The 27,683-nt window shown below is 41.3% G+C and overlaps 2 protein-coding genes across 9 annotated transcripts; one reads left to right on the top strand and one right to left on the bottom strand.

Moving 5' to 3' along the window:
* Positions 1-5: 5 nt before the first annotated feature.
* cracr2ab (calcium release activated channel regulator 2Ab) lies at positions 6-11,616 on the top strand. Of its 7 annotated transcripts, none has more exons than XM_016677342.1 (18): positions 6-319; positions 950-1,032; positions 1,131-1,322; positions 2,304-2,415; positions 3,050-3,239; positions 3,316-3,480; positions 4,093-4,183; positions 4,526-4,621; positions 5,200-5,387; positions 5,490-5,561; positions 5,655-5,703; positions 5,789-5,871; positions 6,361-7,238; positions 8,337-8,418; positions 8,622-8,736; positions 9,722-9,823; positions 9,986-10,062; positions 10,185-11,616. In XM_016677342.1, exons 3-18 carry the CDS (start codon positions 1,176-1,178, stop codon positions 10,270-10,272), a joined length of 2,535 nt encoding a protein of 844 aa, XP_016532828.1. In that variant the 5' UTR covers positions 6-319; positions 950-1,032; positions 1,131-1,175; the 3' UTR covers positions 10,273-11,616. The 7 variants fall into 7 exon arrangements, with proteins under 7 accessions (XP_016532828.1, XP_016532834.1, XP_016532832.1 ...); XM_016677348.1 differs by having other exon boundaries at positions 950-1,322; positions 3,334-3,480; positions 6,454-7,012; positions 7,100-7,238; XM_016677346.1 differs by having other exon boundaries at positions 950-1,322; positions 3,334-3,480; positions 6,361-7,012; positions 7,100-7,238.
* prmt8b (protein arginine methyltransferase 8b) lies at positions 10,929-26,669 on the bottom strand. Of its 2 annotated transcripts, none has more exons than XM_007564031.2 (10): positions 25,976-26,669; positions 24,351-24,575; positions 22,770-22,925; positions 20,855-20,918; positions 20,063-20,205; positions 19,655-19,742; positions 16,750-16,865; positions 14,340-14,490; positions 12,974-13,095; positions 10,929-12,438 (listed from the first exon to the last, which is right to left on the bottom strand). In XM_007564031.2, the coding sequence occupies exons 1-10, from the start codon at positions 26,042-26,044 to the stop codon at positions 12,355-12,357; spliced, it is 1,218 nt and encodes a 405-aa protein (XP_007564093.1). In that variant the 5' UTR covers positions 26,045-26,669; the 3' UTR covers positions 10,929-12,354. The 2 variants fall into 2 exon arrangements, with proteins under 2 accessions (XP_007564093.1, XP_016532838.1); XM_016677352.1 differs by lacking the exon at positions 25,976-26,669 and adding an exon at positions 25,078-25,206.
* Positions 26,670-27,683: the final 1,014 nt, after the last annotated feature.

Raw genomic sequence — 27,683 nt, 5'->3', positions numbered from 1 at the left:
GTTGACCGTTGGCGAGTGGTTTTACTTTTCCACTGCGAGTTAAATCATTAACATTCAAGCAGCCGTGATTTTAATTTGCTGTCATCAACCAGATTAAATGCTCTCAGCCTACAGAAACTAGAGTTAAACCTGCGCCCCGCTCTGTATGTGCACGCAGGCCGAAAAGCCTCGGGCTGCTTCCTCATGACATCACATGGTTGCAGAATGACTTGTTGAGCAGTCCTCCCCGTAAGACAGGACTTCCTAAATGCAGAGCACGCTCAACGCTTTGTTGATATGAAGATTAGAGACAGACTTCTGCGCTAACAAGTCGAGAAAGGTAAGACATTTTTTTCTTTTTTTGGAGTTTGTCTGACAGAGTTCCATCTTGAAAGTGTGAGAATAAATAACTGCCTATGATGTTGAGGGTTGGAAACATTAAATTCAAGAAATTTAGGGTAAATTTTGCGTGTGCAGGGACTCTTATTTTTATTCTTTTGGTTTTTGCATTGTTCCAATTTTCTGTGAAGCTGAACATCTCTCCAAAAAGCCACATTTTTCTCAAATAAATCAAAGTGCACGCTTCATGTTGATTTTATGAACTTTACATGATTCAGAATAAGTGAGACTACACTCCCAACCTGAACTGAACAACTTTGCAAACCAAAATGGCCGCTTGAAAGCAGAGATGCAACACCTGTTGAGAAATCGGCACCACAGTTTTACAGGCATTATCCTGTCTTGTGTTCTGTGTGGTGGGGAACTAATACGATCCTTCACACCACATTTATGTGCCTCTGAGCTGCTCGTTTCTTGTGCTGAAGGAAAAAAAAAAAGGAACTACAGTATAGCTGCATGATTATGTAACCACATTCCTTCACAAAAAGTCCATCTTTCTTAACACCTTAAGACATTGCAAGGCAAAAACGAAGCATGAAATCTAACTTCTTTTTCTTTTCTTTTAATACAGAACCCTTTCCTAGTTTTGGAGCACATTCACAGCTTGTCTCCAGGCTCATCATTCTGGTGCTGCATTTTACCTCCAAGATCATGGTGACTGTAAAAGGCTTGGGAGGTGGGGGGTGGGAGTGCGGGTGTGAGAGAGAGCCAGTGAAGTGAAGATTTCTTTCTTTTTCCCAAACGACCGCCAGAGGTGAATGCCGTTTCCCCACACGTGTCGTTGAAGAGTGGCGGGCATGGAGGAGGAAGAAGAAGTCGGGGTGAACGGCTGTGGACGGAGAGGGTCGGAGTGGGGTCACATCGCCCTGCTGGATAAGACCAAGGAGTTCTTTCAGACCTGCGACGTGGAGGGGAAAGGCTTCATCACCCGCACCGATATGAGGGTGTGTTTCTGCGAACGTAAAAAAGTTAAATCTCTTTAAAAAAAAATATACAGATAAAGTCTATCAGAAGTTAGTTAGCAAATCGATTATAATGACAATATCTGGGTAAGTATTCGTACTCCTTTACCATTTTTGTTTGGTGTGTCTCCTGTAAATAGGATTTTTAATGCTGAGTTTAAAATGCACCCAACTTGAGTCTTTTTGGTGAATATGGAACTTCTGAAGTCAATTGGTTATTTAGTGGAGTTGGGGGGGAGCAGAAAGTGGAGATGAAAACACTTAAAGTTTTCATTTGTAACACGATTTTCCAATCCGTCTTCCACTTTGTGCATGTCCGTCACTTAAAACCTCAGAATACAATACACTGAAGTTTGTAGCCGCGACACGACGATGTGAAGAAGGTTTGAGGGGTGTGAACACAAATCGTTGGAAAGATTGTTTCTCTAGGATGAAAAAACCAAAATGTGAACAATCTGTGGATGCCTTTAAAGCTCTGCTGAGATGAACAATAGGTGATGCGTTCACGCTTTTATCGGCGACACAATTTAGTCTCCTCATTGGCATTAATAATGGCGAATAACGAACAGGAAACACTCGGTGGCACCCCATCTGGCTGTGTTCTGGATTCTTTTTTTTTTTTCCCCATTTATAATGATTGAGGGGGAACACGTTGCCCTCTCAGTGCACCCAAACAGCCGTAGAAGTGCTGGAGGAGTACCACCGGCGAAAAGCTTTATGCGCATCATAAAGCTCACTCACACACCTACCTTAACGAAGACGCAGGAACATTACCTAGAATAGCTGTGAAAGAGCTGCGTTCTCAGGCGATTCTGCCTGGATCTTCAAGCGTCGAAAGTCCCTGGGAACAGATTGAAATGCCTCTAATGTCACTTTACAACATCCTCAGGAAGGAACAGTTTCTGGTAGAGCTCACCTCCAGCATTTTAAAAGTCCCGTCTGTTTACATTGTTCTCCCAACAGAGGCTCCACAGAGAGCTGCCCCTATCTGCCGAGGAGCTCCAGGATGTGTTTGACTCCCTGGATACGGACCGTGCCGGTTACCTCACGCTGGAGGCCTTTTCCTCCAGATTCGGTACGTTTCCTCTCCTTCAACAAACTTCCTTTCTGCTTCAGAGAGATCCTGTTTGGCATTCACAGCTTAGAGTCCTATCAGAGCTGAAGGAGATGAATAAACCTTACTGCCAAGTTGACATCGAGCAACGAAATGTGTCTCTTACTGTTGTTTTTATGGGAAATATGCATAAAAATTCATTAGTGTTTTTTTTGTTTGTTTGTTTGTTTGTTTGTTTGTTTTGAGGCGTGTAATTGTTTACAGAGGGGCAAAGGAAAAACTGCGCTGCCCGCAAGTGAAAATGGCCCGAAAATGTTATGTTGGATTGTCTGTTCATTCTGGAGTTCAGAATGTGTTTAAAAAGCGTGAACTCAATCCAGCAAAGCATATGTTTGAAAGCCATTAGGAGGGTGTTGAAGCGTGGAGATGTGTGGGGAGAGTGGATTTTAAATAAGCCGTGGTGAACCCGATTCAGTTAAACCCTGAAACTGAATGACAATCGGCTTTTACACCAGAGAAGTTTGGAACGATCCGCAGATCTTCAACAGCAGATCCCCGAAGGACGCGTTTCAGAAATGGATCACCCACACACTCGCATACTGGAGTGCATCCCGGTGCGTTCAAACTTTGAAACTTGTTTGGGTGTACTTTTCAGGTCAGTTCCTGCACGGTCGGAGAATCTCTGTCACAGATGACCAAACTCAGGCCCCGGGGCCCGTCCTGAAGGCTAAGGAGGCTCTTTACCAGAGTCAGTGGGAAGCCAGGCTGTCGGGGGTAGAGGACGAAGAAGAGAGGCACTTCTGCATGCTGCTGGAAAGTCTCGGAGCCAGCAATGTGTTCGAGGAGTAAGCTTTGTCCGCCTTTGTCTTGTTGCCGCTTTGCATTTATTAACAAAGCCCATCATCGTCCAAATGCATTTAGCAAATCCCTGCTCCCCAGTCCAGGTGAGGTGCGCAACCTTTGGGCCCAGCTCAGGCGAGACGAGCCTCACCTTCTGTCCAACTTTGAGGAATTTCTGGCCAGGGTAACATACCAAATCAAAGAGGCCCATCAGGAAAAGAAGGAGATGGAAAGTGCCTTACAGAGGTAAGAAAATCCTTTTTTTTTTTCTTTCTTTTTTTTTTATACGAGGCTTTTTCAAGGAAATTGAAGGGAAAGGAACACTTTTTTTTACTTCCCTCTCATTTAAAATCCACTGATTATTAGTTTGGGTTTACAAGTAATTCCATATCTGTGTCAATTCACCTACAATCGATTTATGACTGATGGTAGTGCAAGAAAGCATTGGTATTCCTGATCGTGTAGTGAAAACAAAATAATAATCGCTCTGTTCTCTCCTTCCCTCCTCTGTTTAGCAGAACAAAATGTTCTCTGGGTGAGTAGGGGGATTATGTAAAATTGCAGTTGTTTTTCCAAACAGAGCCAGCATCAACTGTGTATAGAATTTCTCATGGCACCAGATGGTACACTGCAGCTTTTCTCCTTTACACTTTGCTAATTAGCTGTTTAGAGTCGAGGTTTTTTTTTTGTTTTGTTTTTTTTTCCCCAAAGGGGCGCAAATTTCTGTAAATCAGTCTGTAAGTGTGTCGACATAATTATTAATACCCATCAAGCAGAGACTAGAGAGCGGTCTGTTTTTTTTTTGTTGTTGTTTTTTGTGATGCAATCAAAATGACTATAGTTATCTCTTCATTCCAGGAAGACGGCGACGCATGACAGCGAGATCCGCCACTTGTACGAAGAGATGGAGGCGCAGATCAAAAATGAAAAGGATCGACTTGTGCTGCAGGTGCAGGAGCTCAAATACAGAGGAATAAACTTTCAAACCTGCTTCTCTGTTGGTAGCATGAAAAAAAAAAATGGAGAAATGATTTCCTGTTCAGCATACCTTGTTTTTATAAACTTTAGGTTTTTTTTTTTCTTTAAAGAAGTATCTCCAACTAATATGAAGACTATTTGTGATCCTTGTAAGAGATTTTCAAAATCATCATCTTCCTGAATTTGAAAATGGATACAAAAATCAATTAAAAAAAAAAAAAAAAAATTATTGGCGCATATCTTTGAGGTTGGGTTTTTTATGTTTAGCTTTTACCTACTTGTGACCTCCGAGCGTTTCTAATCCGACCTGCAGGACTCGGAGCGCCTTCAGGTGCGCAGCCAGGAGCTGGAGCACCAGCTGTTCTCCAAAGAGCGAGAGCTGGAGCAGCTCTTCCAGAAACAGAAACGGGTACGTCGATGCACGCTGCACCTTGCACGTTAATCCCCGGCAAGCCTAGTTACAGTGCTGGACACCTGGAGGACCGGAGACTGCGTCTTATTTCATAATAAACACAGCTGCTGCCACAATAAAAGGAAAATGCCTCCTGTTGGCAAGCAGTTGTGGCCGTTTCTCCACATTTGCTCTAATTGTGGCACCTTCAGATGGGACCGCTGCCAGGACTGTGATGTCATTGGACTTATTCAAAGGGTTTTGTTCTTAATTGATAGGAAAACATTAGCCGCAGAAAGCTGTTTGAGATCTCTCCTGCTGTGTCCTACGAACTCTGCCATGCTCTAGGATAATTGACTGACTCAGGATTTGACTCTTTCTTTGTTCTGGTTCAATTACATAGGTAGCCTGCTGAACCGAAATGGCATACAAATCAAGAATTGGTCTTTGATAAATACAATTTAAATATTATTCTGCATTTAAAAGCAAAAGGCAGACAAAACCATATCTATGCTCCATGTTTAGCTGCAGATACTTGTCTGGGTAATTAGGAAAAACAAAAACACTTTCTTTTTTTTTCTTTTTTTTTTTGGCAGTTAGAGCTCCAGTGCCATGAGCTGAATAGCGAGAGGCAGGAGAGCCACGTGGAGAATGTCAAGCTGAAAACGACCAACGAGGAGCTGTCCAGGGCGCTGGAGAGCACCAGCCTGGAGCTCTCTCTGGCTCAGGAGCACCTGGCTCTGCTGCAGGAGCAGGCGGCCAGGCTGCATCAGGAGAAAGAGATGTAGGTAGAAACTCTTTATTCTCCAAGGTTGAACTCTCGTTGTTGGTTTGATTTATTTTCTTTCTGACTGAGAAGTCTGTGGTGATGTTCGTCCCGTTTAAGGGAAATGTACAGAATAACCGAGGGCCTCCAGAGGGAGAAGCAGTGCCTCATGAAGCAGCTTGACCTCCTCAGGTGAGACCGGCGGTTTCCCCAAATCCGGCTCTTGGTCTCTTTCCTTTAAATGTATGAGACTTGACTAGATAAAAGCAACCATGTTCGTTCCAGAGAGGTGAACAAACACTTGAAGGATGAGCGAGACATATTCTGCGCCGTTGTAAGTTCTTTATCAATATATTTGCAAAACCACACTGATTGAAGATAAACTTACGTAACCTGTTGTGTTTATTTAAAAAATAAAGCCACGAACCTCACTCAGAAAAAAGCAGAAGCAGATGGAGGGCCTCGCTGACTTATTTGATGATGAAAGTCAACCAGCAAAAAGGTAATTCATTTGTCGTCATATTTACTACTGTGAGAAAACACCTAAGATGTTATGTTATATTCTTATAACATAAGAATATACAGAATTTTATGAAGTAAAAAAAAATAAATAAATATTCATGCAGAACTTGCAAAACGTGAAACATTTCCACATTTTTGTTGCATTACATGCACAAACCTGATTTTCAATTACTGGGGTCGTGTGTGGGGAAACCATGACAAAGTACATTTTACACGTTCACATTACATTTTCCTTCTCCTTTAAAATTACACATGACAATAAAAAGATTGAAGTTTGTTCTTGTGTAGTGTGAGTTTGTAGTTGGGGATGCTCTGTAAAAGTGAGGAAAAACAGAGGAAAACTGGTTTGATCAGTTTAGATAAAACATTTTTTTCAATATGCAGATCAGAAGCATTCTAGGGATTTTGGCCTGCAGATATCTGTGCCAGTCATCTCAGTGTGTCTTCTGTTTCTCCTCTGTTCCTAAAGAGACCCTCTGCTGGTGGAAGGGTCCTTCCAGTCTCTGGAGGCCTTGCCCATAAAGCACCTTCAAATCGTGTTTGTTGCTTCCTCCTCCTGTAGTGAAGACGACGACGCCCCCGCAGCGTCGACCGCCCGCACCGCTGCACGTCGGCAGCGACCTGCTGCGAAGAAAGCCTCGACCTTAGCCAACGGTATCGTCAGCCCAGGCCCAGCCAGAGAACAAGACGTGAAGCCAAAGCCCAGAAGGACGTCGGCTGAAAACGCCGCCGACAGGAAAGTGGTGGCGAAAACCAGAGAGAGCTCAAACAGAGGAGAGTCCGAGAGGAAGACGAGTGAAGAGGACGAGGACGTGCTCGGTGAGCCGACAGACGGCTGGCCGCTTCGCAGGGTCATCTCGATTGAGGAAGACCACCTGCCGCACCTTCTTCAAGGCGGACCCCAGCCGTTACTGCACCAGCTCAGGGAGGAAGAAGATGATTATGAAGAGGAAGCTCATAGCGAGGCTGAAACCAGTGCTGTCACAAGTCCTGATCTCAGTGCGACGCCTCTTTCGAGACTCGCCACTGTTCCTACCGGATCTTCTTCTACTAAAAAATCCCAAGTGAAGAAGACTCCAGTGTCTCCACGATGCCAGCCTGTCGGGAAGGAGGCCAAACCAGTGAGTCTACTGCTTCAGTTTGTCTCAAACGAGTCATTACGAGTTTTAGTTTGCGCAACAAATACAACACATTTTTCTTATCCCCAGAAAGCAAAGGAAAGCGCCGTGTTTGCCCCGGATCGTCTGTTTAAGGTCGTCCTGGTCGGGAACTCCAGTGTAGGCAAGACGTCCTTGCTGCGCTCCTTTTGTGAGGGCCGTTTCCACCCGTCCACAACGGCTACTGTGGGTGAGAAGAAAGACATTAATGCTGCGACCATGAAACAAACAGAAGTCGTGTGCTTATAGACGTTAACAAAGAAGATCTGAGGGTGAATAAGTATCACATGGAAGGGCTTATGAAGTCACACTGCCTGTCTTAGAGCCCCGACTCACATTGTACAGGAGATTAAGTGACTCCTTGTGAATTTTTTTAAGCCTGCTTTCATCCTTCACCCTCAGTTATCCTCATTCCCTCTCTTTTCTCTGGTACAAGTCACTCGAAGGTCCTCTGGTGGCCGTTCTTGAAAAGAATCTTTTGTAAATCAAAGCATATGCAATGCTGCTCACATTTCTTAGCATCCCTTGTTTAAAAAAAAAACAAAAAAAAAAAACACAAAATAACTCCATGCTGCACATGGCCTGCATTTGTATAGTGCTTTTTCCAAGTCTGAGGACTCCAAAGCAATTTACACTTTACAGTCAGTCAATCGTTTACACATTCAAATTGTTTTATTTGCTTTTTTTTTTCTTTCTTAGTTGTTGGTATCCCAATCAGTCCTTTATATCGAGGTAATTGTGGCCTTTTTTAAAATACTTTTTATAGGTGATCAGAAATTCTAAAATAAACCCATCTAAATGATAAAAGGTTGTTGTTTTTTTTTTTTTATCAGATCAGACATTGATCTAACAGTAAACAAAAGATAAATACGTGGAAAGGCAGATATTTCTGACTTTCTGGTATTGTGGGGATCTGTGATGCTGTGATCCAAAACAAATCATGTCGTTATAGGTAAGACTAAATTCTGATCTATCATCAAAAGGGACCTGTGAAATATACAGCAAGATGATCAATTTTTTATTTCCCAGCTGGTACAAAAAAACAATGTTAGTATGATTTTTGTTTTTCCTCCTCTAACATAATTGGAAGTGTAAAAAAAATTGTATTTTACTGAAGATTTTCAGTGTGAGATTAAGCTGCTGCAATAGGAGATGAATATGTTTTACTGCTTTACTCTTCAACTAGCCGTGCCAATAAGTGCGGTCAGCACTGCGTGCTCTCTTATGTAACTGGTACATCAGTGTAATATTTTAATATGGAATACATGCTAAAGCTTTTTCTCACTAGGCATCGACTACAGCGTGAAGACGTTGACACTGGACAATATGCAAATAGCAATGCAGCTTTGGGACACTGCAGGACAGGAGAGGTGAGTTCATTTTCAGATGCAGAAGTATTGCAAGATCTGTCACAGACGCTTAAACCATCAGCTAGTTAACTTAAATGCTAATAGTGCTACTAATGAACGGCTGCATCCCCCAAGCAAATGATTGTGAGACACTGTAGATTTTCGGTGTAAACGTCAAGCGCCGTGTTTTATATCCAACCTAGTTTGCTCCAACCTTTACCCAGGTTCCGCAGCATGACCAAGCAGTTCTTTCGCAAGGCCGATGGTGTGGTGTTACTGTATGATGTCACGGTGGCGGAGAGCTTCGCAGCTGTCAAACCCTGGCTCCTGAATGTCCAGGTGGGGAATTTAACCCGGGAAGCTTTATGCAACCGGCTGTTCCAAGTTGTTTTCAGGTCTACGTTTGTTCTTCTTTCTATTTCTCAATGACTTTTAGGACACATGGTTTACTGTGCTTACTCCAGGGGCCTAAACATGAACGATAAGTCAGGAAAACCCGCGAAAGCATTGGACTTTGTTGAATTTAAAATAAATTTAGGACTTCAAAAAATGTCCAGAAAAAATAAAAAAAAAGACTTCACATGTTGAAGTTCTTTAAAGTACATTCACTATATTCACTATAGCTTTGAAACAAACAAACAAGCAAAAAAAAGTCTGTCATTTTGGAAATTTTTAGGTATTTATAACCAAATGGGAGTGAGTAGCCCTTAAATTATTGTTTCTCACCATACAACACAAACTTGCTCATTAATCTTTTACTTAAAAGATCTGAGCACCATCAAAGCTATTCTTGTGTCCTCATAACCCAATCTATAACAAATTTATTTGTTTATATTCTGATGTGGAAAAAAGGGGATTCTTGTGGTCTGATAACCACCAAGATTAATATTTAAAAACAATATTTTTTTTTTTGGCCCAATTAAGTTACTTAAAACAGAGAACGCTATAGTTAGAATAATGTTATTTACTGTTATTACATGTATTTTAATCAAATTGAATTAAAGTACATATTGTGCAAAATGTTACATTGTAGCAAGCTTATCAAATGCTAGCAGCAGTTATTTACTCATGCTGTCTGCTCCTGCAGCCCGAATTCAGTCAGCTGCTTAAAACACATGCTGGCATTATTTTCAACATTTTCAAACAGCCTCACCAACTTCCTATGGATTCGGTCTGGGAGGGAATCGTAGGGGGAAGGTGGTGGTCCTCAAGGCCAGTGGTTGGGACACTGCTGCTTCCACCTCAAGCTTTGATTAAATCTAGTCCATCTCACAGAAATGCAGTGCGTAAGCTAGTGGCGCCCTTTTTTTTTTTATTTTCCCAGGAGGCAGCAGGTGAGAGCATCCCCATTCTCCTGCTGGGCAACAAAATGGACATGACAAGAGAGAGGGAGGTGTCTTTTAAAGATGCAGAGCAACTAGCTTCTGTAAGTTTACATGTGCCTCCAGGATAATACACGTTCTAACTTCTTCTTCTTACTTGTAAAGAAACAGTGTAATAAAATTCTGCTTTGTCTCTATGTGGAAAAAGAAACACACGTCACATGGTTTCACATCCTTTTTTTTTTTTTTTTGCTCATCTTTATTAGGAAAACAAGGTGATGTTCTTTGAGGTCAGCACCTACACCGGCAAAAATGTGACCGAGTCCCTGACTCACCTGGCCAGGTAAGACAGTGACTTTGAAACACCTTAGTGATAAATCCAGTTGCTCAGGAGAAGCTGGAGTGAAAATGGGGGTGATATGGCACTGTTGACTCATTCTCTCTTCCTGCTCTGTGTGTTTTTAGGATTTTAATGGAGCAGGAGGACACGGTAAGAGACACAACAGTCAGCCTCAGTGCTCAGCCCATTAAGAAGAAAGCCTGCTGCAAGTGAAGACACCCATCCTTGCAAAAACAAGGACAGATTGAATTTCTGACAGCAGCAATTTACAGAGTCCTACATCAGATTCTGACAGTTGCACAAAAGCAAAAAAAAAAAAAAGAGTAAATTAGATGTTGAACTGCTGTAGAAACCTCACTTTAAAAGGGTTTCTTTCAAAAAAACTATTTTTATTTCAGCGAGAAAAAAAAACATAAAAATGTAGGTGTGAAGAACTGTATTTCTTGAAGAAAAAACTGGTGAAATACTGAAGCTCCAAGAGTGTCTACCTTAATGAAAAACATGTAAATAACACGTTAAAAAACATGTTAATCACAATAGTGCAATGTCTGAGATTTAGAAAGTATCTAATTGTAAATTAGTTGGTAATATGTGTGATAAAAAAAAAAAATCACCCTGAAAACCTTTATTAATGATATGTTCTCTTTTTGATGCATCTTCTGCTGAAAAAAATAAAAATAAAAAAAATAGTGGGAGAAAACGGAAAGAGAAACCGCACACATTTTATTTTATTTCACATTTTATTCATCATCACATCCAACGTTGTGTCTTATTCAATTTTCGTGGGTCTTCCTATTTTTCAAAAGAATGACCCAAGACATATTGCATCAGTGTTTCTTTGTTGTCTTAGACATTTTCCTGCGGGGGTTTTTTTTTTCTGAAGCCTAAACACATTTTGTTCTGAGTTGGTGACAATAAAAGAAATGTGTGAAGCAGCATTTTCTATATCTCTGGAATTGATGGCCAACGCCTGCTCCCCCATGCCCCCGCCGCCCCTCACTCCACAACCCAAAAACCACAAACAGGAAATGATGACTCATCTTACTTTCTATGCAAAACAACAACAGAGCCTGTCTGTGGAGTCCCATGCAAATCCAGTCTCCTCGTTTACAAATCACACCTAAGGTTATGGCATTTAAAAATAATAATTTAAAAAAGGTAAAAACTTTCTACACAGGCACAAATTTCTGGATTTTACTTTTTTTTTTTCCAGTTTTAGTCTTACGTTCAATTTGACATTATTACTATTTTTGACAATGCAACATCTCATGTTAGTTTTTAATGAACTAAATATGTGGTGACGTCGACTTGAGGATAAAGGGGCCAGTAAGCATATCATTTCCCAGTCATTGTTACAATCCATTGATCTTGATTTAAACATTTGCTTTGAGTTTAAATTACTTGCTTTTATTATTATTATCTGAAACCACAGATATAAACCTACCGTATAAACCTAGAGACTGCTTTATACGGTAAGATCCTGTTAGATTCTGAAATCACGTTTGACGTTTCCAATTTGCACACGGTAAATAATCATTCCAAAGCTTTTTGTCTCATTAAAAAAAAAAAAAATAAATCAAAGAATCTCTTAAGAACGAGGCAAAAGTCATGTTTTTTGTACGCCGTTACATTCAACAATGGGGTTGCATTATTTTTACGATTGCTGTCAGAAGTTTACATACGCTTATCTTTCGAATTAATGTCATGCTCATTTGGCGCTTTTAACGAATCATGTTAAAAGCACCACAGGTTGTGTCGAGGATAGCTAGATCGACATTTTTTTGTTGTTGTCGTTTTTAAACAATAAAAATTTGGTCCACAAGTTTAGATTTGCGCTGGGTCAAAATTATACATGCGGGTTCAAACACACGTCCATCATTTGGATACATGTGTCATCACAAGTTGCAGAGAAACAGCAACTCCACTATGGTGAACATCGACAAGCTCGTGGCATCACTTTGTCTGAATATTTCAACAATTTTCTTACCGGAAAGAGTAGACCCAGCTTTTATTTGTTGTTTTTCAGATATTTCAAATTATTCAAACAAAGGATCTGTATAGGCAACGGCCGTATGTAAACTTCTGACCGGCTCTATCTGTGACGACACTATTGCTGCGAGAAGATTCGACGCTCATCCTGATTGCATCGCTTCCATGCAGACTTGACGGCATCCAGTAAAGATACCCGTTTGCCTCCCACCCTGATCAGCTGGACCGCTTCCTGGACAGCCTTCGTCCTCCAGCTGTGTCCGGGGGGGGGGAGGGGGGGACCTGCGCCGGTGCCTCTGCTTGCTGCTAGCGCATTTTATAGTCGTGAGAAATGGCAGCTTCACATAGTTGTCCTTTAAAATCTAGCTCAAGGGTGAACTCCAGGTCGCGCTGCAAAAAAATGTGAAGTGAAATTACTTGAAGACAAAGCAAAACTCCCACACACACACACACACACACACACATGAGTAAAAGCATAGAAGCTGACTCAAATGCAATGAGCTAAATGACATCTAGACTCATTCATTTTTCAATTAACACAACATAAAATTGTTCAAGCCATTAATTAAAAGACATTGGCCTGGAATATATATATATACATTTATATATTGTCAGAGTTAACAAGATGGGTAAAGCTTAAAAAAAAACACTTTTAAAGTCTGCACACTGTGAAACATCAGAGCTTTAGAAGGGCCCAATCAAAGTCCAGACATGAATACAAATGAGAATCTGTAGCGAAATTGTTTGGAATAGACCTTTAATCCCATCCGACTGAGCTTGAGCTAAGAAATATTAAATCTCTAGAGGCGAAAAGCAAATACTTCAAGTTCTTCTACTCCACACATAATCAGTTCTATATAATTGTATGTAAATTATTGTAGCGTTCTATAAGGACCTGAGTAACATCAGCGCTTTTGAGTCTTACCACGTTCTTTTCATTGGGTCTAACGGTGATGCTGCCAAATATCTCTTCTCCTTTCTTGACAGTTAAGTAGTCCTCTAAATAAAACACAGTCTGCTTCCAGTGTGTGCTGGGAGCATCTGGAGCTGAGGAAGAAAAGGGAAAAAATGTAACTCAGAAAAAAAAAAAAATGAAATGAGGAAAGAAAACAGGGGAAAGAAATTTGACTGGTTAACTTATTGAAAGAAGGCAAGGAAGACCGAGAGGGGGATATTGTCTTGAGGGAAGTAAGGGTACGAAGAAATTGCACACCGGTTCTGGTGAGCTCTAAACTGCCTTGGGCCTGTATACATGGAAATTTTTCTTTTCTTTTTTTAAAACATACTGGCTGACATCCACTCACCCAGTGGGAGAAACATAAAGGTGGAGAGGAGAGAACTCCTTCAGTGATGCTCTGCCTCGGCCCCAACAGACACAGCCAAACATAGAACCTCCTCTACACGACATTATGTAAGCAACTGGTACGTGAATGTATTAAAACAGGCTTACATAACGGCTTACGCAGAGTCGAGTGGTGATTCCGCCGGCAGCAAACACTAGTTTGATTTGCGTAACTTCAGCAGAGCGTGGCCAGGAAGCGGGGAAGGTGAAGCGATTAGCGAAACTGCTGCAAGGCGGTGGTTCGGAACGTGCAAGTAACAGGTTGATGATTTCTGGCGAAACCTGCTGAAGGTATTGTCACCAGGTAGCATGTAGGAGTACGCGTAAAGCTGAAAACCAGGGGTTTCTGTCATCAACACATGTTTGGAAGATGATGCAAGTTCCCTTTGTGTTATTTTTTTTAAAGGAGGTTTGGTGAAGTGGAGGAACTTGTTGGCGTAATTTAGCCAATGGTACTTAAATGCCCTTGTATCTTCGAATTTAGTTTTTGGTTTAAAAAGAAAAAAAAAAAATCAGTCGATATTTGGCAATTAAACGTATGTTAAGGATGTGTTTTTATTTTGCCACATAATCTCACATTACATTTTTTTTTTGAAAATTCCAGTGTTTAATTTGAGTGAATTCATTTGATGAGAAAAAATAAAATAAAATATGCATTTTTTTTTTTTGTTCAAATAAAGTAATAGTTAAATTAATGGCGCAATAATTGTTTCTCGCATAATTTTAGGTTCCACAGTTTAGTGTAAAATTACTTAAATGTGTGTTCAAATAATCAGAGTTTTTAACCAGCTCTATAGATATTGCTCCATAAAAATCAGTGGGTGGGGCTAAAACTAGTCAAGCCAATTTGATCTTATATAGTATTTAACATGTGAAGACTTCAGATTTTATGACATCTTTATTTCCAACATGACAAATGCATATTGGAACGAGTTTGTTCCAGTCTCACCGGTGGAGAAGCCCGTCTTTTTGTGACATTTGGTGAACTCCATATTGAAATAAGTGACCAAAGCGTGAACGTAATCGTTGCGCTGGATCTGCAGGCAGAAAGCCGAGGTGAAGGACAGGTCCTCCGGCTTCACAGTGTAGATGTCCACCTCCTTGAAAACACACACAGAAACCATATTTGCAGTATTAAAAAAATAATAATAATAAATAAACTGCCTGCCCCCGTCGTTTTCGACCGATTCGGTCGATGCTGGAGCAAGTGGGACGCAAGACGCCAGCGCTGCGCCGCCTCCCTCGCACATGCGGCGCGCGTGAACGTGCCAGAGCTGCGTCGACATTCACCACGATTTTTGGTTCATGTGCGAATTTGTTGCGCGCGAAAAGCCCACAGGTTGAATCACGGCTGGATTATCAAGCATGTTCGCACTACACATGCTGTGTGGGCGTCCTCCCTTGAGTCCTCTTGGAAGGGAGGTTTTCTGGGGCTGTGTGTGTTATATTCAAGTCCTGCCTTGTGGCTGGCGTTGCCTCAGAGACATCTTGGACTTTTCAGCAACCTGCTGCACCATCTCAGCGGGGCCCCGAAATAGAGAGAGAGCAGTTGACGTCCCTCCTTTGCATGGCAGATAATGAGTTACGTGATTTTTTTTTTACACTGAGACCTGTTCATTCCGCCCAAGCAGCTTTACATCAGCATGACAGATTGTGATTTAACACCTTTGTCCTCTCCAGTAATACCAGGACCGTATCTTTATGCAGTAAAATGGGGGAGGTGAGGAAAAAAAAAAACATGGGAGTGACTTTGTAATTTAAGCCTGTGAAGAATGACTGACGGCACAAATTAGGATAGTGTGAGATGGGAGGGAGATGTGCAGCTGAGCTCTGGATTTACACGCATGGGGCTCTGCAAAAGTATTCATACCACTTAAACTTCTCCGCATTTTCGTCACGTTAAACCGCACGCTTCAACTGTTTAATTGGGAATAAAAGTGGCGGGCCAACTCAAACTCTGTGAAGCAGAAGTGGTTTTCAAAATCGTTGACGAGGAAATGTCTGTAAAGTGGGTGCGTATATACTGTGCTTTTCTCCCTCTCCATCCTTGGAGTCAACACTTTATGGAACCTCTTTTTGCTGCTGACGCAGTCTTTTGTCACACAACCTTTACAATTAAAAGGCCAGCCACTTTTTGCAAAAAATAATGTACACTCACTCAGACTGGATAGACGGCATCTGTGACCAGCACCGGTCAAGTCTTGTATTTATGCAACTTAACTCGCATGAATACTTTCTAGAGACGACGTATTCAGGATGATGGACTCTTTCTTAGTTTTCTGCCACACACAGCAGTGTAAATGTTGTCCTCAAAATTGCTTTTGGGAAACTTTAAAGAGCATTTCTTTTAAGTTTTCTTTCTTACATTGCTTTCATTGAACCACTCTTCAATAAGAGTCAACTTTGCGTGGTGCGCAACTAATTGCTGACCTCTGTGTATCTCCTCCAGAGATATCACTATTCAAATGAAGGACTGAACGGTACTTTGTGAGATGTTTGAGGCTCAGTGTACTGTTTTGTGACTTAATCTAGCTTTAGACTTCTTCGAAACTTTATTCCCCGAGTCGTCTGAGATGATTCTTGGTCTGCATGATGCTTTGTTCTCTGACAAATCTCTGAGGCCTTTACAGAACAGCCCGATTTATGCTAATCATAACTGACGGACTTCTAATAATTCCTTACCTCAGATTTTATTTGGGAGCATCAGAGTTAAAGATACTTTGTTTGACATAAAAAAAAAAAAATAATGCCGTTTTCTTTTCGCCTCATGTTGATCTGTAACATGAGTTTTTAAAAATAAAGACAGTGTTGGAGGAGCAAGTGAGAAGCAAGACAGAGAGGCTAAGAAGACAAAAGCACTGGATAATCCAAATCGAAGAAGAAGAAAAAAAAATAGATGGTGCAAAGCAGATGAAAGAAGGCAATAAAAGAGGAAGCTTTGATAGAAGCTATAGTGGACAAACAACAACAAAAAAACTATCAATCTCTCTGAATGCTCTCATCTTCTCTTCATTTGGGAGATGAAAGACAAGCCAGCGTTGTATCCTGGAGGAAGGAAACAGACCTGCAGTCTATTACAACTTGCCAGAAAGCTCCATTATGTACTAGAAAATAGCCTCGGCAGACGGCAGGCGCTCAGAGATGCTGGAAGTGATATCTGTCGGTGAATTTCCAGAATTTGAGCACATAAAAGATACCACCTGGATGTGTGCCAGAATAATAGTTGGGGGGGGGTTTGTGTGTGTGTGTGTGTTTGTGTGTTGTTGTTTTTTTTGTCAACGTGTGACAGAATTTGACTTGAAAGACTAAACAATATGCCCAGCGACTCTTTCTGGGAAGCGTTGCATAGACACACCTACCTTTATGAGACAGGCGTTAGTCACCACCTGCTTTGGATCGACCACATCCACCAGAGGCTCTTTGATGGCCACGTTGCGAATGCAGCTCATGTCAAACCCATACACGTTTTCCCACCCTGCATAAAAAAATAATAAAATTTTTTTTTTTACACACATTTCCAAAGGATGCATTTTATTATTATTTATAATTTTTTTGCACGTTCAATGCATGCTTGTATTGCTTAGTTCTACTGGTTCCTGCTCTAAGCCTTTCAGCCCAGATCAGTTTTTGTGTCTATCTAAGCTCAGAGTGAAGAAAGAAAGAAAAAAAAAACATCATTAAAATAAACTCCAGCCTCCTCCAGTATGTCTGGCAGCCTTGTTTTTTTATTTTAATTTGGACTGAAAATACACCAAACAACCTTTCCCTCCTCCAGTCCCTCTGTCCCTCCACTCCACCTCATTTTGTCAGGAGGCCAGACGCTGAGAACGTGTGGCTGAGGAACGCAACACCAACGCGTAAGCTACTAAAAATAACAATCTGAAGCTTTCTCTATTCTTTTGGGATTTGCGTGAAACGACTGCGCCTCGATTTTTTTGATGTTTTTAGATGTAATAAAAGTGGGCCACCTGTGCGGCGGATGGAGAACTCGGCAGGAGTCATCCAGCGTCGACGCCAGATTGCGTGGCACCTTTTTAAAATGAGCGCTTTGATCTTGACCACAGGTTTAAGCCCGGACCTCTGACTGCGGCAGCTATTTGAGCACATTCAGAGGGTGGGCGCTCTGCGGGACACTGAGGACTAATCTCCAAAAGGATTTCTTCTTTTAGCTAACCCCAGGCGGCATGAATTTGCCAATGCAATCAATATCTGTTTGTTCATTTCAACAATGTAATTCAAAATGCGATTCATTCGGTGGAAATTATGTATTTTAAATGTTTACTTCCGTTAATGGCTTGCGGTTAATGAAACCTCGACACCCGGATTCTCAGATTATGAAAAGGGATCGGGAATCAGGGTAATTCGGATTTAATTTCCATTGAAGGACTTTGACTCCTGCTCACATAACCAAAAGGTACAAATACCAGCTTTAAGAACCATTGTATAACTTTGCTTAGTTGGCCAAATGACAAGTCGTAGCAAAGGAAGACGAGAAACACAAGAGCCAACTATGTAGTAGAGCTAAAGGCTACTACGTAGCAACTTGATTTTCCTTATCAAGCAGAGCCACAGACTGTTTACATCCAATATTCTAATTTTCCCAAAACATTTTTACTGAACTGCATATTTGTGGGTGTAACTAATCTCAGTTTCATGTTTTGAAAAAAAAAAAAAAGAAAGATGTATAAAATGAACTTTTTGGCTTTTTATTAGTGTAAATGGGGTTCATCACATGTTCATGTGAGAAACATGGCTGTCCTATATTATTCGCTACGTCCTTAACAGCTTCCTACACACCCGTAGCGTAGTGGACACTAAAAACAGGACACTTCTTGTGGGACTTAAACCCTACGTTTCTAGGTGAAAGTACTTTGTCCTCTGCAATCCTCACGGTGGCCTTGTTTTGCTCCGTAGAACCTCAGGCGATCTGTTCTGAATAGACGCCTGTACGATTATTTGCTACATAAAAAGACGGGACCTAATTTCAGTCACGCTGAAAAACAACAACAACAATAGAACACTCCTGTTCTAGTTGAGTCTGAGTTGTGAAGGTGCCTTAAATTAAAACAGGAAGGAGTGATTTTCAACACAAGAAATGGAGGCAGGAGCTAGCAAAGGGACGAGTTAACCTGGAGCTCCAACATCGTATTTTCTCATAGTTTCACTATGATGCACTCCGCCAAATACTAAAATACAAACCTGTTCCTTTCCTTCACATTTTTTCCCCGTTTACTTGCTACACTGAGCCACGCTAATTGCTGCACACCCTGGGACATATTTTGTGTTCACCCTTGGCAGCAAATGTTTTAAGTGTGGATTAGAACATGAATGCCATGAAATAGAAGTTATGTGTGCAACAAAGACAAAATGAAAACCACTTAAACTGATTCAAATACTAATTAACATTTTGTTTATGTTTTATCTTTTGTCACGAGTGCGTATTTACATTTTTAAGAGGATAAAATATTCTACCTTAAATTTACGAATGCCAAAGCTTCAGCTTTTTGCCAAATGCCAGAAAAAATTATTATGTTTTTCAAAGTCAGACATTTACATACATGTAAGTGTGAATCAGCTTTTATCATGGTAATTTCCATGGAAATGTCAAAGGTTTTGTGTATCTTTTTTCTCCCCAGGTGGCTGGCACTCTGACTCCAATTGTATTTTTGCATATTTGTTTAAACGGGTGAGTGTGACACTTGACCACAGGATGACCCCGAGCTACGTTCACAGTTCTGCTCCCAATGCATTGCTTTTGATTTTCTCATGGTGTCACAACAGAAACGGAAGCGCTTGAGGCTTTGCCTGAAACTACACCCACAGCTGTGCCTCAAGTTGGTGATTGAAGCTCAAAAGAAAAAACATCCTACTTGTGTCTCCCAACTTGAAAGGCTGGGCAAACGCAGATTAGAGAGGTTCTGGTTCCTGACGTTTCCTATAAATGATTTTACTACGTGTAAAATCTTGTTCTGGTATTTAGCAAACAGAAATTATTTTGGTAGTCTTAACAGACTTTAAATAGGAGAAGTTAAGGTTTGATTTATTGTCAGATGATAATACAGAATATGTAAGTAATATTGACATAGTTTAAGCTCGAGATAGGCTCCAAGAGACCAATATTTTTTTTCTTTATTGAGTCTCAGAGTTCTAAAGCGAAGACAATTCCCTCCTGCACTGACTTCGCCTCCATCAAAGTCATTCGTTCGCATAGCAACGGGGAGAATTAATCACATGGCCGTTAGCAAATCCTAAATAATTACTTACAATGAATCTTGAAATCCTTATACTGCCTGTCTTCAATGGCCACCACATAGAGAGCTGCTCGGTCCGGGAACATCAGGCCTCCGGGCTTCTGCACAAAAGACAGACTTCAGGTATCCAGAGAACAAACACAAAAGGCCATCCATCATTTTCATTGTTCGCACACCTGGCATGTAATCTAGGATCACATGTACCGGCTTTAAAGGCCTCCAGCTGTTACCGAGGCAGGCAACAAAACCACTCACGCATAACCCTCGGCACCTGGGCACGCACGCCACACGGCAAAAGCCCTCTACTTAATCGCCGTCTCGTCTCTTTATGTGTCAACGGCCTCGTTTGTCCGTTCGCGCGGGCGAACATGCCAACATGCAAAGCCTCGCGGTCAAGCATGCGCCACGATTGCGGTCGTACCAGCCACTTGTCCCTGGCGAAAATGACGGTGTTGAGCATGGACTCGTAGAAGAGACAGTAACCCATCCACTCGGAGACGATGATGTCCACCTTCTCCACGGGGAGCTCCACCTCCTCCACCTTGCCCTTGAAGATGGTAATGACTGCACCGTGAACAGAAACAAGGCAGCAGGAGACAAATTACTTCCACATTTCTTCATTCCCGTAATGCACATTAAGAGAGATTCGTGCTGGGTTTGTAGCCCGGGGTAAAATGGTTTTAATGTCTTGTTTTCTCATGCCTTTGATTCTTGCGTTACATATTTATAAAACCATATATTTTTGCAATTTTTATTAAGTAATAAAATAGCTATCAAGTCTTAGCAGTAGAGGAGTTGGTACTGTTTTTCCTCAGAATTTTTTTAAAACGATATCCTTATCTCACAAGCAAAGTAGTTGACATGTCACAATTAAACAGCATTCACTGACTTTTGCTTAATATTTCAGGTGCAAAACTGCACTTTCTCCTGCCAGTCCACCATCTGCGTTGCACAGGGTGGGCTAACAATGGAAATAAACCCCTCTGAGGGAGCCAAGATTGATGCCAAAGACCGTGATTGTCAGACAACGGAAACAAACTGCCAGTTAGCCATCAAGAACGGTGACTAACACTGTCGAGCGTGACCGCAATGATGGAAATATGCAAACGATTTTCCACGCTCCTTCTAACCCCCCCAACGCCATTGCACAGTCCCGCGGCACAAACAGATGGGTATCTAAGCACTGGAAAATGGAAAATCACCTTTGACTCACCGTTGTGTAGGTGATTGGACTTGATAATCTTCTCTGAATATTCAGATATGCTTGAGCATTCGATCTGCAGGAACAAGTGCGAGATCACACACTGGGCATAAAACAACAGTCTGTTCTTGAAGCTGTCAAATGTTTCTTGAAGTGTTTACACAACGCGTGGGTATATGGTTTTAATGAGACATGCACACGTGGGAGACGCCGAGCTCTCTGCAGAACCCCTCTAGCTCCATCGCATTCGGCAGACATTCTATCCACAAACTTCTGGTTTATTTATTCAAATTCGAAGTGGTTGATAAAGTATAAATTGGTACACAGATGAATAAAACTGTGCGTTTCAAACCAATTTAGACAAATTTTATCTACCAGATCGCTTCTGACAAATTAGTTGCAGTGGATTTCATTGAGGGATCTCAATATAAAGAAACAATGCACTCCTCCATTTTCATTTTTAGCAAAAGAAAACTAGACATGTATTGAAGTGGATTCATAGATTTCCTTCTACTTCACTGTTGTTTACCATATTGTGTTTGACACTTAAAACTTCTAGAAAATGCACTGAATCTGGAGAAAAAAAATACATAAAAAGGTTTAATTTAGCAATTCCCCACAGATTTGTTTTGAAGCGAGCTAAGTTGCATTAATATTTTGTCATTTATATGAATGGTTCTTGCTTCTTATTTGGGCAGCATCCATCCATAGCAACACCAGGAAGGACGCCACATTTCGTCACGTCGGAGCAGCACAGTGACGCTTACATGCACCTCTTGCGGTAATACCGAAAGGCAGAATTTAATCAAACTCCTCTAATCCATCTAAAAACTAATATTCTGTCTGCTACAAGATGTAACCGTCGTTAAGCGTAATGAAGTTGATAAATCAAACCTGACAAAATGTACCTAACCGTCTGCCTCAGATAGAGTCCCTCCATAATAAACATCTGCGATCATTTAGTCGGTGCTTCGCATTGGGAAAGATTCACTCACAAAACGGCAAAGCAGGTCATAGGAAAACAAACTCTTACATTGATGTTGCGATATTCAGTTTATTTTCTCTAAATAGTTTCCAATAGTTTTTTTTTTTTTTTTTTGCATTTTAGCAAATACGTCTAAAGTGTCTCGCAGAAATATCCACTTTGTCATATTACAGAAATAAATGGGACCTTTTACTCTTGACAACCCAAAATCAAATTCAGCATCGTCATTTTCCTTCATAATTACTAAGTAACGTCTCCCTGTCGGTACTTTGTGAGCTTAAAGCGTCGTGAAGGCCAAGGAACACAGCAGACAGGTCAGCGATTAAGTTGTAGAAATGTTTAAAACTTGGTTAAGTTACAAAACCAAGCTTTGGAAATCGCTGCATGGTGTATGGGACAATTAAAGGCAGTTTGCTGCACTAGATCATTCTAAGACGACTCCAAAATGCATGGCACACTTTTTCTCGCATTCTCGTTTTATATTTAGACGAGAATTTGTCTTTTACCTTCCCCTTAATATTTAGCCTCAGATATATGATGTCACATGCTATTTAAATGTGTTTTATAACTTTGTATTTTTCTGTTTTTATGATGTACAGCACTTTGAACTGCCTTGTTGCTGACGTGTGCTGCTGTACAAATAAATTTGATTGAGAAATCTAAATGAAAATCTTAATTTAAATAGCTGCAATTGAACAGATACAATGTATACAATATTCTAGTATATCCTGTTTTTGTATACGATATTGTGTATCCTTCTAATTTAACACAGTATGTGGGTCTACACAGTAATGTGGACGACTGATCTTTGAATCATGGCCAATAACAGTTTCCGAAGCCGTTTTGAGTTTCGTGCTTCCTTGTCGGGATTTACCAAAAACGCGGTAAGTGTTGGATTGCGGCATCTGTTTGTGGACTGTAAGGTGGATCTATTCGCCTCACCCCGTACACGTGTTTGGCACCGGCGTTGGCAGCAAACATGGAGAGGATCCCTGTGCCGCTGCCAACATCCAGGACGATCTTATCCTTGAACACATGCTTGTTGTGGTACATGGCGTTGCGGTAGGTCAGCGTCCGCACCTCGTCCTTCAGCATCTCCTGTGTTGGAGATGATGATATGAACAGTAACATATGTTGACTACCCAAACAGCCTTTACAACACCGAACCAACGACACGCTTCAAGGAATAGCTTGATTCTTACAAAACCAGACACAAGTTTGCATGTAAGCACATTATTTGCTTGTATGTGTGTGTGGAGACAGACAAACAAACAGAATCCAGGCCAGAAGCCTTGGTGACAGTCAGGGCGTCTTGAAATAGACAGGAGTACAACACAAAGCCTTTGGGGACTGCCTGATGTCTATCTCCCTAAGCTCATGCACAGATCCCACTTTCTTTCCTATCTTGCTTTGAACTCTTTAATCAGGACACACTCTTTGTCTGCAAGCACACGAAAAAGCTGACCCACATGCTAAATAAGGACACCATTTAAAGAAAAAAAGAAAAGAAAAAGGGAGGCGGGGGTCTATATGTCCCCAAACTTTCTCACCATATTTCCCTCACACATCAAGGTCATTAGTTAGGCTACTTCCCCTGTAGTGCACTGCAGATTATTGTGAGAGACAGGCAGAGATAGTTTTCACTTATGGAGTGCTGATAATGGACTATTATGCAGCCTCTGGGGGTCTTTCGTGCTAGTTAATAATGGAAAAGCCCTTTCTTTTTGTGAACCGAGACATGCTCCATCAAGACAGATATTTCAACGGCCCTCCAATATTCCTCATCATGTCACCACTAATGCATATACCTCGGCAGCTGGTGGATATACAGGTGCGCTGTTGTAGATTTCTGTCGGATTTAAGATAACGTTTTGGATTATGAGGTTATGAAGTGCATTTTTGCGGGTGAATCAGGCAGTTGGTGTTTGATTTTCTGCTTACAGAAGTCATAAAAGGTTTGAACTCCCAGTGTCATTTGGCAACTGCCAAACTCAAGGTTTTCTGCAGACAAAATGCAGTCGTTTGTTTTCTAGACACAGAATATCTATACTCTGGAAGGAGCCTTCATTGCATTCCAACAGGATGACGCTGCCACCGCCTTGCTCCCAGATAGGGATGATTGTTTTAAGGTAATGTTAGTTTTGGACACTTTTCAGATTTATGCTTCAATTCCCTCCACTTTGCAATTATGCCCTGCTTCATGTTTGTCCCAGTGAAATAAACTAAAGTTTTTTTACTTGTATAGCCAAACACACAATGTTGAAAGTGTCCAAAAGAATGAAAACTTTTTCCAAGTCTCTGTGAAAGGCATGAAGTAAAACCTGTCTTTTCATGGAAGCAGTAAAATTATGTTTTTTGTTTTTTTTTTTTGTTTTGTTTTGTTTTGTTTTTTGACATATCCCACTGTCAGAGAATCAGATTCTAAGGGATGAAACTTGTTGGCAAAGTTTAACAGGAAGCATCTGGTGTCATTCTTCTGCTCTAATCAGACCATGCTTCCTGCTGTCGGCCTGGTCTGCGTACCTCGTGGATGCCAAAGTGGGCGTAGGAGTCAAAGTAGTAGTCCCTTGATGTCATTTCCTCCGGGCTTACGAACTTGGCAATCTTGCCTCGTCCAGGACAGGTGGCGAGCGCTGCTACATGAGGCGTGTGAGGAATGCAGGGCACATGATGGGTTGTAGGCACTGGTTTCGGCAGAGGGGAGGGCTGTGCGGACTGGGAAAGCGGGGACCTGACAGGCTGTTGCCGCTGTGAGCGAAGAAATAGAATGAAATGAGCTCGGCCAGGTTTCTGTCAGAATTTAGATGTTAGATCGATCAAGGGACAGCAGCTGCAGGAACATTATGAGAGCGAGCAGAGAGGTTCTGTAAATATGTAGACATAATGAAGGCTCTGAAGGAAACTCAGCACCATGAACTGTAGCAGTGGTGGCTATCTTAGAGGATTTTTTTTTTCCTGCATCACTGGCAAATATTTTAACTGACTTTTTTTTTTTTAGTTTTTATTCATTTATTTTACCGATTCTGGTGGGAACTTAAGTGTTTTCACAAATATTCCTATCCAGCAGTAACTGCGACTGTTTCTGTAGTGAAAAGTACATTGCATGGTATACATCTTTATATTGCATTATACTAAGATAAACTCAGCATATGGAAGTCTCTCAAAATAAATACACTAAACGTACTGAAAGTGGCAAAAGATGCCAGAATAGTAGAAGATCCTAAAGCTGCTGTGGATTGGGATTTCCCAACTGACAGAGTTCAAGGACAAAAAGTGAAAGGGAACAAAAAATAAAGGACAAAAGACTAAAATAATCTTGCTTAGCTGCACTCGGTAGATTATTGTGTTTGGGTTTGCCCATCATTATGTCCACTGATGATTCTTTTCTTTTCTATTTTTTTTAACTGCTATGTACAATATATTCCTCGTTTATTTCTGGAAACATTTGGCACTATACTGCAGGGGGAGATAAAAAAAAAAGTCGATATGAGGGATGAATGAAACAGAATACAAGCTGGGAAGTCCGAGATAAAAAAAAATAATCAATTTTTAGCACAAGTATATGTGGCCATATCAATTTTTTAGCATTATTTCCACAGTTTTGGCTCCCTATATACTATTATTTTGTCCCACCTGTGCTACATCTAGACAGTGTTGTGCACATTAAGCCCTCTTTTAAAAACGCACGTTAAAATATATATATATATTTTTCTAGCGATATCTCGTGTATGAAAGTGCTAGAAATGCAATGGCTGCGATCTAATTCTGCACACCACTAGGACAAGCCGGTTAAAGACGCAGGTTCCGTTTCAGCACCAAGGACAGCGGACATGCACCCCGGATCATCGCCCAAAAGCAAAGGGATTCTCTGCACTCTACGTCGCTCACTACCGTTGCTATTACACGAGTCTACGGATATACTTGCAGACTCCGCCAACATCTGCAGGACACTAAAAAAAAAAAAAAAAAAATCACCCCAGAGTCAGTGATGTAGCCGTACATTACTGAATGCCGAAACTAAAAATGCACATAATTCTGAAAACGTTGTCACTACATGTATATTAAAAAAAAAAAAAAAAAAAAAAAAAAAAGAGAGAGAGAGAGAAATCTGAGAGAAACCGAGTACAGGACACCACAAGGTCCCCTACCTCCGTGCTGTCCGCCTCCGCCATCTTCCGCCGTAGCAGCAAACACCGCGACGAATGCCTCAGTCCCATGAGAGCCGGCGAGATTTAGGCTGAAACTCTTTTAAGTGCCTCAAATCGTAGTAAAGACGTGTCAAAAGGCACGAAAAGCCTCGGAACATATAAACTGAGGGCTTTTAAAGACGAATAAAGTCATGACACTAATCGGCTTAACCTGTCGTCATCGACACAAAAGTTATGAAGTTCTACGACGAATCCACGCGCCGGTGAAATGTTCTTTTATCCATGTAGTGTGAATGTGAAAACAGGTTGTTTTAGAGGGAGGACTCAGTGTGGGAGGACTCGGTGTCTATTGGCTGGAGACACCGTGTTGCGACTGGAAGGTTGTAGGTTTGATGCCAGCAGGAGACTCATCATCATCATCATCATCATAGCTCCGTGCGAGCTGGAAGACGAGATGCAGAGTGTCACCCCACAACCTAAAATCCAGCAACGTCCCAGAAACAAAACTCCTGCTCTCCTTCTGACGACGTATGCGGCGCCTCCAAGAAACTGGAACTCCTATGATAAAAGTCGCGCTATTTCCATCTTCTTTCGCAGAGGGGAAGTCCTGTTTAAGTGTACTTAATCCGTCGGGGGAACCTCAAGCCGCTTTGAGGTGTGATATGACAAGAAAGAAAGGAAGAAAAAAGATGCCAAAACAAGAAACGGAGCCAGACTTCCTACGCACTCTGAAAACTATCGGTCTCTGAGTCGCTCGCTCTTTTCTTTCTTTCTTCCTTTTATTTATTTATTTATTTATTTATTTATTTATTTATTTATTTATTTTTACAGAAACTAGATTAAAGATAGTGCCCAGTGAGATTATTCCCACAACAAAAATAATACTGAAAATCACAGCTAAGTCAAGACGTTCGGATTTTAATATACTGAGTTTTGGTCAATCTGCCGAATTACAGAAACAGCTAATTCCGCTTTTAGTGTATTTGTGTTGATGACATCACAAAAGGCACAAGACTCGAGCCTTTTGTGAAGGCTGACCCTACTAATAAAGACTTAAACCCTGCTAAGAAAAATGTCCAGTGTTATAAATTTACATCAAATGTACAAAACATAACCACTAAGATGACATATTTTCAGCATTGCAGAAAATATGTCAAAGTTGAGAGTGTCCATGGAAGCTTAGGGGAGCGGGGATTTTATCTTTATTAAATAACTATTTAAAGCAAAAGTAGTTAAGCAAAACTGACTGACATGTTTATCCATGTAGACTGCTGATAGCAACCAGCGGGGTCTCCAACGCCCTGATTGCAACCCCAGTTTTGATGCACTTTATAAATAGATGCCTGTATTCATAGCAACATTGCAACATTTCACATGATTCCGTGTCTGCGCTGGATTTGTACAGACGCATGACGTAGACATGACCTTGAGAGTCACAGGGGAACCCCCTGGGTGTGGCGTTGATTGTGTTGAGGCTTGGGTCACTTGGTGGAGCGATGGATTCATTACTGGTGATCTGCTGCTCTTGAGGATGCATCGTGCCAACAGCTCCCCTGACCCACATCAGGGGAGCTGTGGTGGGTTCTGGTGGGGACCTCTTTGCCCTCGATGGGTCATCTCACCAGACGGGTTGGTGTTATGGCCTCCCTCCCTTGGTGCTTCTAAGTTTCAGTCACTTTTAGTTGAGCTGATGGGCGGCCAGCAGTTT

This window comes from Poecilia formosa, unplaced genomic scaffold (assembly GCF_000485575.1).
Source record: "Poecilia formosa unplaced genomic scaffold, Poecilia_formosa-5.1.2 Scaffold154, whole genome shotgun sequence".
Taxonomy (NCBI): domain Eukaryota; kingdom Metazoa; phylum Chordata; class Actinopteri; order Cyprinodontiformes; family Poeciliidae; genus Poecilia; species Poecilia formosa.
The sequence above is the reverse complement of the archived record's forward strand: the minus strand, read 5'-3'. Positions and strand labels throughout refer to the sequence as shown.